At 44.5% G+C, this 20,557-nt stretch overlaps 1 protein-coding gene across 1 annotated transcript; it reads left to right on the top strand.

Moving 5' to 3' along the window:
* The first annotated feature begins 15,361 nt into the window (after positions 1–15,361).
* On the top strand, positions 15,362–20,345 carry LOC149210201 (uncharacterized). The gene is made up of 2 exons (XM_089394371.1): positions 15,362–15,698; positions 19,331–20,345. Exons 1-2 carry the CDS (start codon positions 15,440–15,442, stop codon positions 20,122–20,124), a joined length of 1,053 nt encoding a protein of 350 aa, XP_089250497.1. The 5' UTR covers positions 15,362–15,439; the 3' UTR covers positions 20,125–20,345.
* Positions 20,346–20,557: the final 212 nt, after the last annotated feature.

Genomic DNA, 20,557 nt, shown 5'->3' with positions numbered 1-20,557 from the left:
GGAGCGTATAAACTAAGGTGACCTGCGGTTCATTTGGCATCGATCAACAAGCTCTTCGCTCTCTCATCGCACTAAGGAGTAGTGCGCACTTGGGAAAGGCGCAGCTAGTCGTGGATCAGCGGATGAGCCCGCCGAGCCGGGCGAGGGACGAGAAGAGGACGAGTTGGTGTTTTCGGTGGTGCGCACAGTGCCCACGTTTGTATCGCCCAAGGCCGGTTTGTGGCCGGGTGAGGGTCGTGCACGATGTGCCTGCCCACCCAACATCGAGTTGATGCGCTTTCGGTTGTGGTAAACGTGTTGTGTGTTGGCGGTGGGTTCGTGCACGGTGCGCCCGCCCGCCCAACGACACGGAGGTTTGGTGTTATATATTGTAACTTGGTTTCGGTGGAGTTTTGGCAACACCGTCGTGCGGTCGTGCACGGGCGGGCGCCCTCCCGACTTTGTAAACATTACAAATATAATAAAGGAGATTATTATTATATTGTCGTGTTGATTATTATTATTGTCGTGTCGGTTTTATTATCGAATATTGTTAATGGTTTCCGCACATTAATAATATTAATTCATAATGGTTATGAATTGTTAAGGCGTAGTTCTCAAAGTTTATTAACGATGGAACATCTTAATAACTTAGCCGGTGCTGCACCCGCTCAATTAAACGAAAAAAGAATTGGGGGCGTGACAGGTGGTATCAGAGCTGATTCAGGGTTGAAGAAGCTTGACGAAAAGCTGATACCAACCTTGACAGGTGGTATCAGAGCAGGTTCACAGGGTGTTGAAGCTGTTGAACAAAGCGAAGATCATATGGTGAAGCCTGATAGAGCAAGGTTGCTCATGATAGGTGAAGCTGATAAGGTTATGGAGAAATTATGGATGAACAGTCTGGGTTTCGTGGACTTAATGGTTTAGGGCAAGACCATTCAAGCTCTAGTGGACACGGGTGCCACTCATAACTTTATGATGACACGGTTGGCAAAAGAGGCTGGGCTGATGATCGCCCATTCGAATATGGAGGTCAAGGCAGTGAACTCTAGAGCTAAGGTGGCAGGTTTGGTACACGATGTACCTGTGCAGATCAAAGACTGGAAAGGTCAGTTGGACTTCACGGTGATGGAGATGAACGACTTTGATATGATACTCGGACAGGATTTCTTGAAGGGCAACAAGGCTATTGTTGTCCCCTTCTGTGATGAGGTGGTGCTGGTTGGACAGACACAAACTTGGACTTTGCCCACTCATAGGCAAAGGAGGGAAGTCAAGGTGCAACATGTTTCGGCACTGAGTTTGGAGAAGGCTATGAAGGATTCAAATATGGAGACATATGCGGTGATGTTCAAGGATGTTGAAGGTGATGGAGTGGGGACGCCTGTTCTAGCTGAGATATCTGATGTGCTTACCAAGTATGCGGATTTGATGCCTGATGAGCTTCCGAAGAAACTTCCACCAAGGCGTGCAGTGGACCACAGCATTGAGCTTGAGCCAGGAAAGCAACCCCCGGCTAAGGAACCTTATCATTTGCCAGGGCATGAATTGGAGGAATTGAAACGCCAGTTAAAGGAGTTAACTGAGGTAGGTTTCATTAGACCTTCAAGGTCCCCTTATGGAGTATTGTTCCAACGGAAGAAGGATTCGAATGAGCTACGGATGTGCTGTGATTACCGTGCGTTGAACAAGCAGACGGTAAGGAACAGGTATCCTTTGCCATTGGCTGCTGATTGCTTTGACAAGCTTGCGAAAGCCCGAGTGTTTCCAAGTTGGACTTGAGGCATGGATATTATCAGGTGCGAATAGCTGAAGGAGACAAGAAGAAGACCGCGATAGTGACAAGGTATGGTAGCTTTGAGTTCCTTGTTATGCCATTCGGGTTGTGCAATGCTCCTGCTACGTTTTGCACTTTGATGAACGATGTTCTAGGACCATACTTGGATTCGTTCGTAGTAGTATACTTGGACGATATAGTGGTGTTCAGTGACAACATGGAGGATCATAAGAAACACTTGGCGATGGTATTCGAGGCACTGAGGGCAAATCAGTTGTTCTTGAAGAAGTCTAAGTGTGTGTTCGCTCAGACTGAGATTCCGTTCCTTGAGCATATTGTTGGTCAAGGGTACATACAGATGGAGCCGAGAAGAGTGAAGGCGATCGAGGACTGGGTTGAACCGAAGAATGTCCATGAGATGAGGGTGTTTTTGGGCATTACCAACTACCAACGAAAGTTCGTAGAGGGGTACTCCAAGGTGACATCGGCACTGACAGACTTATTGAAGAAAGACAAGAGGTGGAGTTGGATGAACAAATGTCAAGAGGCATTTGTTGACTTGAAGAAGAGAATGGTTACAGCACCGATACTGAAGTTTCCTGAATTCGAGAGACCATTTGAGGTACACACTGATGCTTCAGATTTTGCCATAGGAGGAGTTCTTATGCAGGATGGGCATCCGGTGGCGTATGAAAGTCGGAAGTTGCAGGATAGAGAATGGAAGTATCCGGTCCATGAGAAGGAGATGACTGCCATCATCCATTGTCTTCATGTGTGGAGGCATTACCTAATTGGGAAGCCGTTTGTTGTCAAGACTGACAACGTTGTAGCAAGTTATTTTGCATCACAACCGAAGATTTCTGCGAAGCAAGCTCGTTGGCAGGACTTCTTGGCAGAATTCGACATGACTATCGAGTATAGACCGGGTAGACGCAATGCGGTAGCAGATGCCCTTAGCAGGAAGGGACAATTTGCAGCATTGGAGGAGGAAGAAGACCATGCAGCAAGGAGTAGGAGTCGAGTTCAGATGTCAGAAGAGATGCAGAATAAGATCAAGGAAAGTGTTGAAACCGATACTTTGGCGCAAAATATAGTGAAGCAGATAAAGGAGGGGAAGACACGAAAGTTCTTTCTACGAGACGGGTTCTTGTTCTTTGGAAACCGACTCTATGTTCCAAAGTCATCCGAACTCAGGAGGCACCTTTTGAAGGAGTGCCACGACTCACCATGGGCTGGCCACCCAGGGCAGCGTCGTTCTTTGGCATTGTTGGAGAGAGGATTCTTTTGGGAGAATATGCGGGAGGATGTAGAGGAGTATGTACATACGTGCATCATTTGTCAGCAGGACAAATCAGATACTCAGATACAAGGAGGACTGTTGCAGCCTTTACCGATTCTAGAGAGGCCATGGATGAGTGTCACAATGGACTTCATCACTTAGTTACCACAGGTGCAGGGGTATAATGGGATTATGGTCGTGGTTGATCGTTTTTCCAAGTATGTTGTCTTTGTTCCTAAAAAGGTACCTTGTGGAGCCGAGAGGACAGCGGAGTTGTTCTTTAAGAACATAGTGAAGTATTGGGGGATGCCATTAAGTATTGTGTCGGATAGAGATCCGCGATTTACAGGAAGATTTTGGACCACATTGTTCAAGTTGGTCGGGACAGAGTTGTTGATGAGTTCGAGTTACCATCCGCAGACAGATGGGCAGACCGAGAGAATCAACGCATTGCTGGAGGACTACTTGCGACATTATGTGACGGCTGATCAGAAGAATTGGCTTGAACTCTTGGATATTGCTCAGTTCATCTACAATATTCAAAAGAGTTCTGCGACGGGGTATAGTCCATTTGAGTTGGTGAATGGACAGATGCCGGTTGCACCACATACCGTAGTGACGGGAGGCTTCTTGAGAAGTCCTCATGCGAGAAATTTCATGAACGCTTGGGAGGAGACCTTGGAGTTAGCACGGTTACGCTTGCACGATGCTGCAAGGAGGATGAAAAAGTATGCTGATCGTGGAAGATGGGAGGCACACTTCGGTGTGGGGAATATGGTGTTTCTCAGGATTACCGGGGAGCAGTTTCAGCCAACCAAGGGGACGACGAGCAAACTGACATGGAAGTATGAGGGACCTATCCGAGTGAAGAAGAGAGTGGGGGAAGTTGCTTACGAGCTGGAGCTTCCACGCCATATGAACATGAAACACCCAGTTTTTCATGTGAGTCAGTTGAAGAGATGTAGACTTGATTCAGACCATCCAGAGAGGGTTGAGCCGACGAGAGGACCAGCCGGGATTGTGGACATACCAGGACTAGAGTTGGAGAAGATTTTGAGTCTCAGAACTACGGGAGTTGGTTGCCACATGCGACGGGAATTTCTTTGCAGATGGAAGGATGCACCGGAGGAGGACAGCTGGGAGACGGAGGATTCACTTTGGAGATGGAAGGATAAGATCGCGAAGCATGACAGGAATTTGATGAGAACAGCAGGAACTGTCGGGACGACAATGACTTCTGGTGGGGGAGGAAGTAACGCCCTGAGGTTCTGCCTGGGTGTGCGCTCCTCTAACTCGTGAAAACGACTAAGTATCAGCCACCATCGCATATGAAAGGCGCGCGGTATAATAACAAGTTATGGCGTGCGAACTATGTTTATATGCGATGGGAGATTAAGCGATAAATAAAACAAGGCCGATGTGTGAAACATAGGCGAGGGGTGTTCATCGCTATACTTTGTAGCGTCGGCCAGGAGGAGATACGCACAGTTTGGAGCGTATAAACTAAGGCGACCTGCGGTTGATTTGGCATCGATCAACAAGCTCTTCGCTCTCTCATCGCACTAAGGAGTAGTGCGCACTTGGGAAAGGTGCAGCTAGTCGTGGATCAGCGGATGAGCCCGCCGAGCCGGGCGAGGGACGAGACGAGGACGAGTTGGTGTTTTCGGTGGTGCGCACAGCGCCCACGTTTGTATTGCACAAGGCCGGGTTGTGGCTGGGTGAGGGTCCTGCACGGTGTGCCCGCCCGCCCAACGTCGAGTTGATGCGCTTTGGTTGTGGTAAACTTGTTGTGTGTTGGCGGTGGGTTCGTGCACGGTGCGCCCGCCCGCCCAACGACACGGAGGTTTGGTGTTATATATTGTAACTTGGTTTCGGTGGAGTTTTGGCAAGACCACCGTGCGGTCGTGCATGGGCGGGCACTGTCCCGACTTTGTAAACATTATAAATATAATAAAATAGATTATTATTATATTTTCATGTTGATTATTATTATTGTCGTGTTGGTTTTATTATCGAATATTGTTAATGGTTTCCGCACATTAATAATATGAATTCATAATGGTTATGAATTGTTAAGGCGTAGTTCGCAAAGTTTATTAACGATGGAACATCTTAATAACTTAGGCGGTGCCGCACCCGCTGAATTAAACGAAAAAAGAATTGGGGGTATGACAGGTGGTATTAGAGCTGATTCAGGGTTGAAGAAGCTTGATGAAAAGCTGATACCAACCTTGACAAGTGGTATCAGAGCAGGTTCAAAGGGTCGTGAAGCTGCTGAACGAAGTGAAGATGATATGGTGAAGCCTGATAGAGCAGGGTTGCTCATGACAGGTGAAGCTGATAAGGTTATGGAGAAATCATGGATGAACAGTTTGGGTTTCGTGGACTTGATGGTTCATGGCAAGACCATTCAAGCTCTAGTGGACATGGGTGCCACTCATAACTTTATGACGACACGGTTGGCAAAAGAGGCTGGGCTGACGATCACCCCATCGAATATGGACGTCAAGGCAGTGAACTCTAGAGCTAGGGTGGCGGGTTTGGTACACGATGTACCTGTGCAGATAAAAGACTGGAAAGGTCAGTTGGACTTCACGGTGATGGAGATGAACGACTTTGATATGATACTCAGACAGGATTTCTTGAAGGGCAACAAGGCTATTGTTGTCCCCTTCTGTGATGAGGTGGTGCTGGTTGGACAGACACAAACTTGGACTTTGCCCCCTCACAGGCAAAGGAGGGAAATCAAGGTGCAGCATGTTTCGGCACTGAGTTTGGAGAAGGCTATGAAGGATTCAAATATGGAGACATATGCGGTGATGTTCAAGGATGTTGAAGGTGATGGAGTGGGGATGCCTGTTCCAGCTGAGATATCTGATGTGCTTACCAAGTATGCGGATTTGATGCTTGATGAGCTTCCGAAGAAACTTCCACCAAGGCATGCAGTGGACCACAGCATTGAGCTTGAGCCAGGAAAGCAACCCCCGGCTAAGGCACCTTATCGTTTGTCAGGGCCTGAATTGGAGGAATTGAAACGCCAGTTAAAGGAGTTAACTGAGGCAGGTTTCATTAGACCTTCAAGGTCCCCTTATGGAGCTCCGGTATTGTTCCAGCGGAAGAAGGATTCGAATGAGCTACGGATGTGCTATGATTACCGTGCTTTGAACAAGCAGACGGTAAGGAACAGGTATCCTTTGCCATTGGCTGCTGATTGCTTTGACAAGCTTGCGAAAGCCCGAGTGTTTTCCAAGCTGGACTTGAGGCATGGATATTATCAGGTGCGAATAGCTGAAGGAGACGAGAAGAAGACCGCGATAGTGACAAGTTATGGTAGCTTTGAGTTCCTTGTTATGCCATTCGGGTTGTGCAATGCTCCTGCTACGTTTTTCACTTTGATGAACGATGTTCTAGGACCATACTTGGATTCATTCGTAGTAGTATACTTGGACGATATATTGGTGTTCAGTGACAACATGGAGGATCATAAGAAACACTTGGTGATGGTATTCGAGGCACTAAGGGCAAATCAGTTGTTCTTGAAGAAGTCTAAGTGTGTGTTCACTTAGACCGAGATTTCGTTCCTTGGGCATATTGTTGGTCAAGGGTACATACAGATGGAGCCAAGCAGAGTGAAGGCGATCAAGGACTGGGTTGAACCGAAGAATGTCCATGAGATGAGGGTGTTTTTGGGCATGACCAACTAGCAATGAAAGTTCATAGAGAGGCACTCCAAGGTGACATCGGCACTGACAAACTTATTGAAGAAAGACAAGAGGTGGAGTTGGATGAACAAATGTCAAGAGGCATTTGATGACTTGAAGAAGAGGATGGTTACAGCACCGATACTGAAGTTTCCTGACTTCAAGAGACCGTTTGAGGTACACACTGATGCTTCAGATTTTTCCATAGGAGGAGTTCTTATGCAGGATGGGCATCCGGTGGCGTATGAAAGTCGGAAGTTGCAGGATAGAGAACGGAAGTATCCGGTCCATGAGAAGGAGATGACTGCCATCATCCATTGTCTTCATGTGTGGAGGCATTACCTGATTGGGAAGCCGTTTGTTGTCAAGACTGACAACGTTGCAGCAAGTTATTTTGCATCACAACCGAAGCTTTCTGCAAAGCAAGCTCGTTGGGAGGTCTTCTTGGCAGAATTCGACATGACTATCGAGTATAGACCAGGTAGACATAATGCGGTAGCAGATGCCCTTAGCAGGAAGGGACAACTTGCAGCATTTGAGGAGGAAGAAGACCGGGCGGCAAGGAGTAGGAGTCGAGTTCAGATGTCAGAAGAGATGCAGAATAAGATCAAGGAAAGTGTTGAAACCGATACTTTGGTGCAGAATAGAGTGAAGCAGATAAAGGAGGGGAAGACACGAAACTTCTTTCTACAGGACGGGTTCTTGTTCTTTGGAAACCGACTCTATGTTCCAAAGTCATCTGGACTCAAGAGGCACATTTTGAAGGAGTGCCACGACTCACCATGGGCTGGCCACCCAGGGCAGCGTCGTTCTTTGGCATTTTTGGAGAGAGGATTCTTTTGGGAGAAGATGCGGGAGGATGTAGAGGAGTATGTACATATGTGCATCATTTGTCAGCTGGACAAATCGGATACTCAGAGACAAGGAGGACTGTTGCAGCCTTTACCGATTCCAGAGAGGCCATGGATGAGTGTCTCAATGGACTTCATTACTCAGTTACCACAGGTGCAGGGGTATAATGGGATTATGGTCGTGGTTGATCGTTTTTCCAAGTATGATGTCTTTGTTCCTACAAAGATACCTTGTGGAGCTGAGTGGACAGTGGAGTTGTTCTTTAAGAACATAGTGAAGTATTGGGGGATGCCATTAAGTATTGTGTCGGATAGAGATCCGTGATTTACAGGAAGATTTTGGACCACATTGTTCAAGTTGGTCGGGACAGAGTTGTTGACGAGTTCGAGTTACCATCTGCAGATAGATGGGCGAACCAAGAGAATCAACGCATTGCTGGAGGACTACTTACGACATTATGTGACGGCTGATCAGAAGAATTGGCCTGAACTCTTGGATATTGCTCAGTTTAGCTATAATATTCAAAAGAGTTCTGCGACGGGGTATAGTCCATTTGAGTTGGTGAATGGACAGATGTCGGTTGCACCGCATACCGTAGTGACGCGAGGCTTCTTGAGAAGTCCTCATGCGAGAAAGTTCATGAAGGCTTGGGAGGAGACCTTGGAGTTAGCACGGTTACACTTGCACGATGCTGCAAGGAGGATGAAAAAGTATGCTGATCGTGGAAGACGGGAGGCACACTTCGGTGTGGGGGATATTGTGTTTCTCAGGATTACGGGGAGCAGTTTCAGCCAGCCAAGGGGACGACGAGCAAACTGACACGGAAGTATGAGGGACCATTCCGAGTGAAGAAGAGAGTGGGGGAAGTTGCTTACGAGCTGGAGCTTCCACGCCATATGAACATGAAACACCCAGTTTTTCATGTGAGTCAGTTGAAGAGATGTAGACTTGATTCAAACCATCCAGAGAGGGTTGAGCTGACGAGAGGACCAGCAGGGATTGTGGACAGACCAGGACTAGAGTTGGAGAAGATTTTGAGTCTCAGAACTACGGGAGTTGGTTGCCACATGCGACGGAAATTTCTTTGCAGATGAAAGGATGCACCGGAGGAGGACAGCTGGGAGACGGAGGATTCACTTTGGAGATGGAAGGACAAGATCGCAAAGTATGATAGGAAGTTGAAGAGAAGAGCAGGAATTGTCGGGACGATAATGAATTTTGGTGGGGGAGGATGTAACGCCCTAAGGTTCTGCCCGGGCGTGCGCTCCTCCAACTCGTGAAAATGACTAAGTATCAGCCACCATCGCATATGAAAGGCGCACGGTATAATAACAAGTTATGGCATGCGAACTATGTTTATATGCGATGGGAGATTGAGCGATGAATAAAACCAAGCCGACGTGTGAAACATAGGCGAGGGGTGTTCATCGCTATACTTTGTAGCGTCGGCTAGGAGGAGATATGCACAGTTTGGAGCGTATAAACTAAGGCGACCTCCGGTTCATTTGGCATCGATCAACAAGCTCTTCGCTCTCTCATCGCACTAAGAAGTAGTGCGCACTTGGGAAAGGCGCAGCTAGTCGTGGATCAGCGGATGAGCCCGCCGAGCTGGGCGAGGGACGAGACGAGGACGAGTTGGTGTTTTCGGTGGTGCGTACAGCGCTCACGTTTGTATCGCACAAGGCCGGGTTGTGGCCGGGTGAGGGTCGTGCACGGTGTGCCCGCCCGCCCAATGCCGAGTTGATGCGCTTTCGGTTGTGGTAAACTTGTTGTGTGTTGGCGGTGGGTTCGTGCACGGTGCGCCCGCCCGCCCAACAACACGGAGGTTTGGTGTTATATATTGTAACTTGGTTTCGGTGGAGTTTTGGCAAGACCGTCGTGCGGTCGTGCATGGGCGGGCGCCCTCCCGACTTTGTAAACATTACAAATATAATAAAAGAGATTATTATTATATTGTCGTGTTGATTATTATTATTGTCGTGTTGGTTTTATTATCGAATATTGTTAATGGTTTCCGCACATTAATAATATGAATTCATAATGGTTATGAATTGTTAAGGCGTAGTTCGCAAAGTTTATTAACGATGGAACATCTTAATAACTTAGGCGGTGCCGCACCCGCTCAATTAAACGAAAAAAGAATTAGGGGTGTGACAGGTGGTATCAGAGCTGATTCAGGGTTGAAGAAGCTTGATGAAAAGCTGATACCAACCTTGAGAGGTGGTATCAGAGCAGGTTCACAGGTTGTTGAAGCTGCTGAATGAAGCGAAGATGATATGGTGAAGCCTGATAGAGCAGGGTTGCTCATGATAGGTGAAGCTGATAAGGTTATGGAGAAATCATGGATGAACAGTCTGGGTTTCATGGACTTGATGGTTCATGGCAAGACCATTCAAGCTCTAGTGGACACGGGTGCCACTCATAACTTTATGACGACACGGTTGGCAAAAGAGGCTGGGCTGACGATCACCCCATCGAATATGGACGTTAAGGCAGTGAACTCTAGAGCTAGGGTGGCAGGTTTGGTACACGATGTACCTGTGCAGATAAAAGACTGGAAAGGTCAGTTGGACTTCACGGTGATGGAGATGAACGACTTTGATATGATACTCGGACAGGATTTCTTGAAGGGAAACAAGGTTATTGTTGTCCCCTTCTGTGATGAGGTGGTTCTGGTTGGACAGACACAAACTTGGACTTTGCCCACTCATAGGCAAAGGAGGGAAGTCAAGGTGCAGCATGTTTCAGCACTGAGTTTGGAGAAGGCTATGAAGGATTCAAATATGGAGACATATGTGGTGATGTTCAAGGATGTTGAAGGTGATGGAGTGGGGACGCCTATTCCAGCTGAGATATCTGATGTGCTTACCAAGTATGCGGATTTGATGCCTGATGAGCTTCCAAAGAAACTTCCACCAAGGCGTGCGGTGGACCACAACATTGAGCTTGAGCCAGGAAAGCAACCCCCGGCTAAGGCACCTTATCGTTTGTCAGGGCATGAATTGGAGGAATTGAAACGCCAGTTAAAGGAGTTAACTGAGGCAGGTTTCATTAGACCTTCAAGGTCTCCTTATGGAGCTCCAGTATTGTTCCAGCGGAAGAAGGATTCGAATGAGCTACGGATGTGTTGTGATTACCATGCGTTGAACAAGCAGACGGTAAGGAACAGGTATCCTTTGCCATTGGCTGCTGATTGCTTTGATAAGCTTGCGAAAGCCCGAGTGTTTTCCAAGCTGGACTTGAGGCATGGATATTATCAGGTGCGAACAGCTGAAGGAGACGAGAAGAAGACCGCGATAGTGACAAGGTATGGTAGCTTTGAGTTCCTTGTTATGCCATTCGGGTTGTGCAATGCTCCTGCTACATTTTGCACTTTGATGAACGATGTTCTAGGACCATACTTGGATTCGTTCGTAGTAGTATACATGGACGATATAGTGGTGTTCAGTGACAACATGGAGGATCATAAGAAACACTTGGCGATGGTATTCGAGGCACTGAGGGAAAATCAGTTGTTATTGAAGAATTCTAAGTGTGTGTTCGCTTAGACCGAGATTCTGTTCCTTGGGCATATTGTTGGTCAAGGGTACATACAGGTGGAGCCGAGCAGAGTGAAGGCGATCGAGGACTGGGTTGAACCGAAAAATGTCCATGAGATGAGGGTGTTTTTGGGCATGACCAACAACCAATGAAAGTTCGTAAAGGGGTACTCCAAGGTGACATCGGCACTGACAGACTTATTGAAGAAAGACAAGAGGTGGAGTTGGACGAACAAATGTCAAGAGGCATTTGATGACTTGAAGAAGAGGATGGTTACAGCACCGATACTGAGGTTGCCTGACTTCGAGAGACCGTTTGAGGTACACACTGATGCTTCAGATTTTGCCATAGGAGGAGTTCTTATGCAGGATGGGCATCCGGTGGCATATGAAAGTCAGAAGTTGCAGGATAGAGAACGGAATTATCTGATCCATGAGAAGGAGATGACTGCCATCATCCATTGTCTTCATGTGTGGAGGCATTACCTAATTGGGAAGCTGTTTGTTGTCAAAATTGGCAATGTTGCAGCAAGTTATTTTGCATCACAACCGAAGCTTTCTGCGAAGCAAGCTCGTTGGCAGGACTTCTTGGCAGAATTCGACATGACTATCGAGTATAGACCGGGTAGACACAATGCGGTAGCAGATGCCCTTAGCATGAAGGGACAACTTGCAGCATTGGAGGAGGAAGAAGACGGGGCAACAAGGAGTAGGAGTCGAGTTCAGATGTCAGAAGAGATGCAGAATAAGATCAAGGAAAGTGTTGAAACCGATACTTTGGCACAGAATATAGTGAAGCAGATAAAGGAGGGGAAGACATGAAAGTTCTTTCTACGGGACGGGTTCTTGTTCTTTGGAAACCGACTCTATGTTCCAAAGTCATCCGGACTCAGGAGGCACCTTTTGAAGGAGTGCCACGACTCACCATGGGCTGGCCACCCAGGGCAGCGTCGTTCTTTGGCATTGTTGGAGAGAGGATTCTTTTGGGAGAAGATGCGGGAGGATGTAGAGGAGTATGTACATACGTGCATCATTTGTCAGCAGGAAAAATCGGATACTCAGAGACAAGGAGGACTGTTGCAGCCTTTACCGATTCCAGAGAGGCCATGGATGAGTGTCTCAATGGACTTCATCACTCAGTTACCACAGGTGCAGTGGTATAATGGGATTATGGTCGTGGTTGATCGTTTTTCCAAGTATGCTGTCTTTGTTCCTACAAAGATACCTTGTGGAGCCGAGCGGACAGCAGAGTTGTTCTTTACGAACATAGTGAAGTATTGGGGGATGCCATTAAGTATTCTGTCGGATAGAGATCCGCGATTTACAGGAAGATTTTGGACCACATTGTTCAAGTTGGTCAGGACAGAGTTGTTGATGAGTTCGAGTTACCATCCGCAGACAGATGGGTAGACCGAGAGAATCAACGCATTGCTGGAGGACTACTTGCGACATTATGTGACGGCTGATCAAAAGAATTGGCCTGAACTCTTGGATATTGCTTAGTTTAGCTATAATATTCAAAAGAGTTTCGCGAGGCTTCTTGAGAAGTCCTCATGCGAGAAAGTTCATGAAGGCTTGGGAGGAGATCTTGGAGTTAGCACGGTTACGCTTGCACCATGCTGCAAGGAGGATGAAAAGGTATGCTGATCGTGGAAGACGGGAGGCACACTTCGGTGTGGGGGATATGGTGTTTCTCAGGATTACCGGGGAGCAGTTTCAGCCATCCAAGGGGACGACGAGCAAACTGACACGGAAGTATGAGGGACCATTCCGAGTGAAGAAGAGAGTGGGGGAAGTTGCTTACGAGCTGGAGCTTCCATGCCATATGAACATGAAACATCCAGTTTTTCATGTGAGTCAGTTGAAGAGATGTAGACTTGATTCAGACCATCCAGAGAGGGTTGAGCCGACGAGAGGACCAGCCGGGATTGTGGACAGACCAGGACTAGAGTTGGAGAAGATTTTGAGTATTAGAACTACGGGAGTTGGTTGCCACATGCGACGGGAATTTCTTTGCAGATGGAAGGATGCACCGGAGGAGGACAGCTGGGAGACGGAGGATTCACTTTGGAGATGGAAGGACAAGATCGCGAAGTATGACAGGAAGTTGAAGAAGAGCAGGAATTGTCGGGACGACAATGACTTCTGGTGGGGGAGGATGTAACGCCCTGAGGTTCTGCCCAGGCGTGCGCTCCTCCAACTCGTGAAAACGACTAAGTATCAGCCACCGTCGCATATGAAAGGCGCACAGTATAATAACAAGTTATGGCGTGCGAATTGTGTTTATATGCGATGGGAGATTGAGCGATGGATAAAACCAAGCCGACTTGTGAAACATAGGCGACGGGTGTTCATCGCTATACTTTGTAGCGTCGACCAGGAGGAGATACGCACAGTTTGGAGCATATAAACTAAGGCGACCTGTGGTTCATTTGGCATCGATCAACAAGCTCTTCGCTCTCTCATCGCACTAAGGAGTAGTGCGCACTTGGGAAAGGCGCAGCTAGTCGTGGATCAGCGGATGAGCCCGCCGAGCCGGGCGAGGGACGAGACGAGGACGAGTTGGTGTTTTCGGTGGTGCGCACAGCGCCCGCGTTTGTATCGCACAAGGTCGGGTTGTGGTCGGGTGATGGTTGTGCACGGTGTGCCCGCCCGCCCAACGCCGAGTTGATGCGCTTTCGGTTGTGGTAAACTTGTTGTGTGTTGGCGGTGGGTTCGTGCACGGTGCGCCCGCCTGCCCAACGACACAGAGGTTTGGTGTTATATATTGTAACTTGGTTTCGGTGGAGTTTTGGCAAGACCGTCGTGCGGTCGTGCACGGGCGGGCGCCCTCCCGACTTTGTAAACATTACAAATATAATAAAAGAGATTATTATTATATTGTCGTGTTGATTATTATTATTGTCGTGTTGGTTTTATTATCGAATATTGTTAATGGTTTCTGCACATTAATAATATGAATTCATAATGGTTATGAATTGTTAAGGCGTAGTTCGCAAAGTTTATTAACGATGGAACATCTTAATAACTTAGGCGGTGCCGCACCCACTCAATTAAACGAAAAAAGAATTGGGGGCGTGACACTGGGGATCCTAGTTACTGGTTTGGAATGTTTACCAACACCTGTTGGTTTTGGTGTAACGACAAACCTCCACACTGAAGCTTGATATGGAGTATTCTAGAATTTATTAAAAGAATCCAAATATGAAGCTATTGAATCTTTAACTTCTAGTGAAAGGATATTTTAATTGGTTTTATCTAATGTTTTTTTGGCGGTGATTCAATAATTAGGTGAAAAGATTTAATCCTTCTCCACAAATTTTCTAATCTCATACTAAATCAGACTATATATTCCTATAATCTTATACTAAACGAGACTATATATTCCTAGGAACTACTCCCCACACAATTTTTTCAATTTTTTTGGGGAGTGATTCAATGATTAGGTGAAAATATTTCGTCCTTTAAAAAAAAAAATCTCATACTAAACCAAACTATATTCCTATAATCTCATATTAAACTGGACTATATATTCCTAGGAACTACTCCCCCACACAATTTCTTCAATTAACAAAAAAAAAAAAATACTTTACGTGATATTATGGAGAACCTTTATGTCGATCAAAAAATTGACCGCGCCCATCTCCAATTACTAAATATTCAGCGAATCAACCATAGAATTAAACTCAAGGGATATTATCCATAGAACACACTACCTTCTGTTAGTACTTTCCACATGGAACAGACGACCTTCTATTAATACTTTCCACTTAAACATTACCGCTATCAGAAAACGTGAACCATGGAAGTTCAACCAAAATTCTCTCGATCCGGGTATCGATGTACGACACTACGATTTCGACAAACGACATACCTTCTGCAGCATATCCTATCGGACACAAAGCACGCTTCGCGCACTGTGTAGGACTTGTCACGATGTAACAGGGTGCCTGTAGCAGAGTACAAATATAGACAAATGCACAACTTGTCCTGTAGCAGGCTTTTCGTCTCGTTCCCACAGCTTGCGCGAAGCATGCTTGGCCTCTGGTATGAGATACCGATTTGCCAAATTGTCCGCTGCGAAGCTCCTGTCTGAAGCGACTCTGTCCTTTTTCAATCGAAAAGCATCGTCTCATCTCTTTGCGCGTCAGTTGCCTGCATGAATCCGTGCCCCACACAATAATTATTTCCTTTCCATGCTATAAATAGGGTTTCAAATGGACGAGGACGACGCAGTTCTTCGATACTCGCATTTCGATTTCGTCTGCCACCGTAGGAATTTGGATCTTTTAAGTTATCGAAGATAAGGATGGCCAGGGTTTACCCTAAGGAAGCAATGGCCGTCCTGGTTATAGCTTGTTTTCTTCAGTACATCAACATTGCGTTTGCATCACAGCCGAGATTGGGAGGACAGCGTATTCTGTGTGATGACCAAGAAATGGACGCGCCCACATGCTTTCAAAAAATTCTAGAATGCCCAGATGAATGCCCTGAACAACGACCCAAAAACTTCTCACACATCGCATGCTTTGTCGACTGTGGTGCAAATTGCAGGACATCCTGCCGATGTGAGTATCCAAGATCTGCAGGATCTTAATAACTCTGGGTGCTTTATAAAATTGTTGCTGACTGTAACGAACTCTACTTTTTTGTTTGTTAATGGAACAGCTTCATGTGAATGTAAACTGACTGGTTAAGTGCAATGATATGGGATTTAAATTGTTTCTAGAGAATGATGTGGCTCTTTTCTTGAGTATTAGGGGCAATGCAAAGGGATCTAAATTGCTCCCGTTAGCGGTGGCTTCACCGTTTTTCCTTTTGTTTTAATAAATGAAGCAGCTCTGGCCGAGTTAAATTCGCTTATTAGAGGTTTATCTGGAGTTTAAATTCTTATTGCTAGTAGCAATTTCTAAGTTTTTTGGTAATGGTAATGAAACAGCTCAAACTGTCGCAGGGATTTAAGTCATTACTGTTTGCAGTAAACTCCATTGGTTTCTAAAATAATGAAACAGCTCGTTGTGGAAGTAAATTGATTCATGGATAGGGATTTAGGCTCGTTGTGGAAGTAAATTGGTTCATGGATAGGGATTTAGATTGCTGTTGTTAGAAGTGGATTTTACTGTACGTGGAAGTCATAATCTATAGGGTAGTTGAACTGGTTTGGTGATTCGTTGTGGAAGTAAATTGGTTCATGGATAGGGATTTAGATTGTTGTTGCTAGAAGTGGATTTTACTGTACGTGGAAGTCATAATCTATAGGGTAGTTGAACTGGTTTGGTGATTCGTTGTGGAAGTAAATTGGTTCGTGGATAGTTATTTAGATTGTTGTTGCTAGAAGTGGATTTTAGTCTACGTGGAAGTCATAATCTATAGGGTAGTTGAACTGGTTTGGTGATTCGTTGGGGAAGTAAATTGGTTCATGCAGAGGGATTTAGATTGTTGTTGGTAGAAGTGGATTTTACTGTACTGGATGTCATAATCTATAGGGTAGTTGAACTGGTTTGGTAATTTGTTTGAGAATTAGATTACTCAGCAGTTATATAAATAGTAGTTATATAAATAGTGAATTTTTAGGAATTTCAGATTTAGTGATTGTTTTGTGTGGAGATTTAATTTATTGTTTTAAAATAAAATTAATTAGCAAAATAAAAACTATTTAAAAATATTCTCAATATTTATTAAAATAATAATAAGGACGTATGCAAACTAATACAATTAAAAAAAATTGTCTAATCTGTAGCTGTGAACCATTCCCATTTTATTTGCATTGTTTTGTTTTTTTTTGTTTATTTAAAAGAAAAAAAAGTATTATCTTTTATGATCATGGATGAGGGAGCTTTAGCCAACCTACTTCATTAAATTTAAACTTGGATTCTCTCATTTCTGTTGGGTATACGAATAAAGTCTCACATTGATTAGAAGTGGGAAGGATCATGGGTATATAAGGATGGACAAATATCTCCATTGGTATGAGGCCTTTTGGGGTAAAGCCCAAAAACAAATCCATGAGGGCTTAGGCCCAAAGTGGACAATATCATACCATTGTGGAGATATGTGGTGTCTAGAGTCCTTACAAGTGGTATCAGAGCCAAGTTCGAAGTTAGCCAAGTGGATGAATCCTCGGAATGCCAAACGAAGGTGGTGGGCCTCGGTAATATCACGATGGGATCCATGGATGAGCTCGGTTAGAGCAAGCTCTCCTCTCGAGACAGGTGGTGCTTCCATGTAAGGCGTGTGCTTCCAGCACATTATTGGAGCTTAGAATCAATCACTTTGTATTACATAACATGTAAATCACTTTGTATTACATGTTATGTAATACAAAGTGATTTATGTTCTCCAATGATTGTTTTATCTATTCCGCTATTTCTAATTAAGTAATCTTGTTGTTTCTCCATTTGTCTGTCTTTGAGTATAAATCTGGTGTATGTTATGTATGTTCTCGTCTAACAATTTCAACCTATTTTTTTATGTTACACTACTCAATGCTCATTCACTATAAAGATTGGCTCAATGTGAAGGTTCTAGATAATTGTGTTATGAGAAATCTCATAATTTAAAGTAAAAATTTTAGTGTTTGATATATGGCAATTATGTGTTGTTGATGTTTTCCTTTAAGTCTTTCACCTCGTCTCAACATGTATACAATAATTTTCATCCTATTTATATTGAAGTAGTTCAGTTGCCATTCCATGTTCATGTTTGATTCTCCTTTCCTACCAATTCTCATGTTGAAATTTCATTTTCCATTTTTTTTGTCAGTTGCTTTGGGCTTCAAAAAGACTCTTTGCATATCCTTATTTAGGATGGTTAGTTTCTATTTCCTTTATCTTCCTTCTTGCTTAAGTTGTCTTCTCATTTTCTATATTGGCATCTCATCCCACTCTTTTGGCTTCCACACCACAATAAAACCCTATTCCTTTCTTCATTTTTCTCTCTTAGAGCCACTATTTTTACATTTCACTCCCCATCTCAAACTCCTTTGTTCCCTCTCCCTTTCGTTGATAGGGAACTTGCTCTCCTAAACGTAGCAACAATTGTGCCATGCATACTCACCTTTATTGTATGCCAAGTCTACCCAAGATATAAAAATAAATTCACATGGTTGAGGAAGACCGTGAAATGGATGATATATCTAGAGTCCTATCTTTGGTGGTTGTTAGAAAATGGTCATATCAATTGTGGCATGCATACTCACCTTTATTGTATGCAAAGTCTACCCAAGATATAAAAATAAATTCACATGGTTGAGGAAGACCGTGAAATGGATCATGTATCTAGAGTCCTATCTTTGGTGGTTGTTAGAAAATGGTCGTATCAAACGCTAGCAAAATCCGTGCCTCCACAGTGTCAAGCTATATTGATGAAATAAGACATTACTTGGCAAATTCCTCCTTGAATGAAATGAAGCTAAGTAAGACATGCTTGTAAACCTTGACAAAATACAACTGGATCATCTTGACATGGGCTAACAAATTAGCGTGAAATCAGCATACATTCTTTAGAGGTAGGCATCCATAACTCAGGGACCAGACCGTATTGAGGTGTCAACATCCTCATAATTTCTTTTAGTATTTCTAAATGCATTTGAGCATCAATCTTATCCTCCGTCCCTGGGAATATTTAAGTTTTTTTTTGGCTATATAAGGGGCAAAACCAGCTAAGTCGTGGGACTATTTTGTCATCTACTATTTCTATATTTACTAGCAACATAAGCATTGGAAATAGTTACCGTATTTATGATCATCTCTTTATGGAATAAAATCTTCCTATTTTTTTGTTACTCTGATTTCCTTTATTGCATACCAAGACACCGAAAAGTTTAATATAGATATAATTTTGTTTGAAAAATAATGGAAAACTTTAACTATAAAGAATAAATAAATAAATATATTTTCATTTTTAATTATAGATTTCCATTTAAATTTATTAAATATTGGAAAGACTCAGATCTTCTAAATTTTTGTTTATTTCCTTCAAATTATGTGAAAAGATGTAATAGTACGTCAAGGTAAAGGTATAAATCTAAGTTTCTATCTGAAAAATGTATCAGTTATTTATCGTGTTAAAACCAATCCATAAACCTAATTTCTTCCTATCGAGTCCATGTAAACCTCGGCAAATTGCGAGTCCAATTCCCACTTCATTAAAACTCCAATCTCTTTGTAAGTTCCGAACGTCATTTCATTTATATTTGCAGGGAGGAAGCCAAATTGCGATGAAGATGGAGCCATTTGCTACGAGCCTCGCTTCGTAGGAGGGGACGGTATCATGTTCTACTTCCATGGCAACAGCAACGAGGATTTCTGTATGATTTCCGACAGAAATCTGCAAATCAACGCTCATTTTATTGGCAGGAGACCTGAAGGGAGAACCAGGGATTACACGTGGGTTCAATCCCTGGGAATCATGTTCGGTACTCATACCTTCATAGTGGGTGCAACCGAAGTGTCCAAATGGGATGACCATGTCGATCACCTCTACTTCGCCTTCGACGGCCAGGCCTTCACCGTGACACCGGAATACCTCTCGCTGTGGAAAGAACCGTCGTCTGGTCTGAAAGTCGAACGCACAGCCGACACTAACATCGTCATCGTTTCGATCCCTCAAATGGTGGAGTTGTTCGTCAGAGCTGTGCCTGTTACGGCGGAAGACAATCGTGTTCACAACTATCAGATTCCTCCGAATAACGCCTTCTCTCATCTCGAACTCCAATTCAAATTCTTCAATTTCACCTATGAGGTTGACGGCGTTCTGGGACAGACTTACAGGCCTAATTTTAAGAATCCTGTCAAGGTTGGAGTTCCTATGCCTATCATGGGTGGAGAGAATAAGTACCGAACCTCCTCACTTCTTGCAGCCGACTGCCGTTACTGCATTTTCTCGCCCCACTCTCCTTCCATTGCCAACGCCTTCACTGTGAAAGATACCGGCCTGGATTGCACCAGCAAGTTCGGGAAAGCCCATGGGACTGGTCTCGCATGCCGTAGATAAATGCATTTGACCGCAGTACGCCTATTTTGAATCGAGGGCTCATCATAAATTAATTAAATAAAGAGTCTGCGACTCGATGGATTCTATTTAGATACATGCATGCCAACTTACTTCTTGCTTGCCATTTGTATTAGCATCTCCTCTGTATCCTGTTTAATTTTAGACTATCTATATAAATAATATAACGGTCCTCGCGACACTCAATTCCTATATATATATATGGAGGTAAACCCCTGGGAAGAAGCATTATATTACCAAGTTTCCAATATTTCAATTGTTGTGTCGATAAACGGATCATGTAACTCGTGAGTAGTACCCGGTATATAGATTAATAATGTGTGTCCCAACCACGCGGGATATCGCCCGAGTTAGAACACTCAATTCCTATATTTAAGATGCTCTTAACAAATTCAAAATGAATTCTCATTCATTG

Source organism: Pinus tabuliformis, chromosome 1_2, assembly GCF_031772625.1.
Source record: "Pinus tabuliformis cultivar Carrire ecotype Pingquan chromosome 1_2, CPIR1, whole genome shotgun sequence".
Classification (NCBI taxonomy): Eukaryota; Viridiplantae; Streptophyta; class Pinopsida; order Pinales; family Pinaceae; genus Pinus; species Pinus tabuliformis.
The sequence above is the reverse complement of the archived record's forward strand: the minus strand, read 5'-3'. Positions and strand labels throughout refer to the sequence as shown.

Excerpts from the sequence above, each read along its gene's own strand:
- LOC149210201 (XM_089394371.1), top strand. The coding sequence starts at position 15,440 with ATGGCCAGGGTTTACCCTAAGGAAGCAATGGCCGTCCTGGTTATAGCT. Across the intron at positions 15,699-19,330 it reads TTGCAGGACATCCTGCCGAT|GGAGGAAGCCAAATTGCGAT; the intron begins GTGAGTATCCAA and ends TTATATTTGCAG.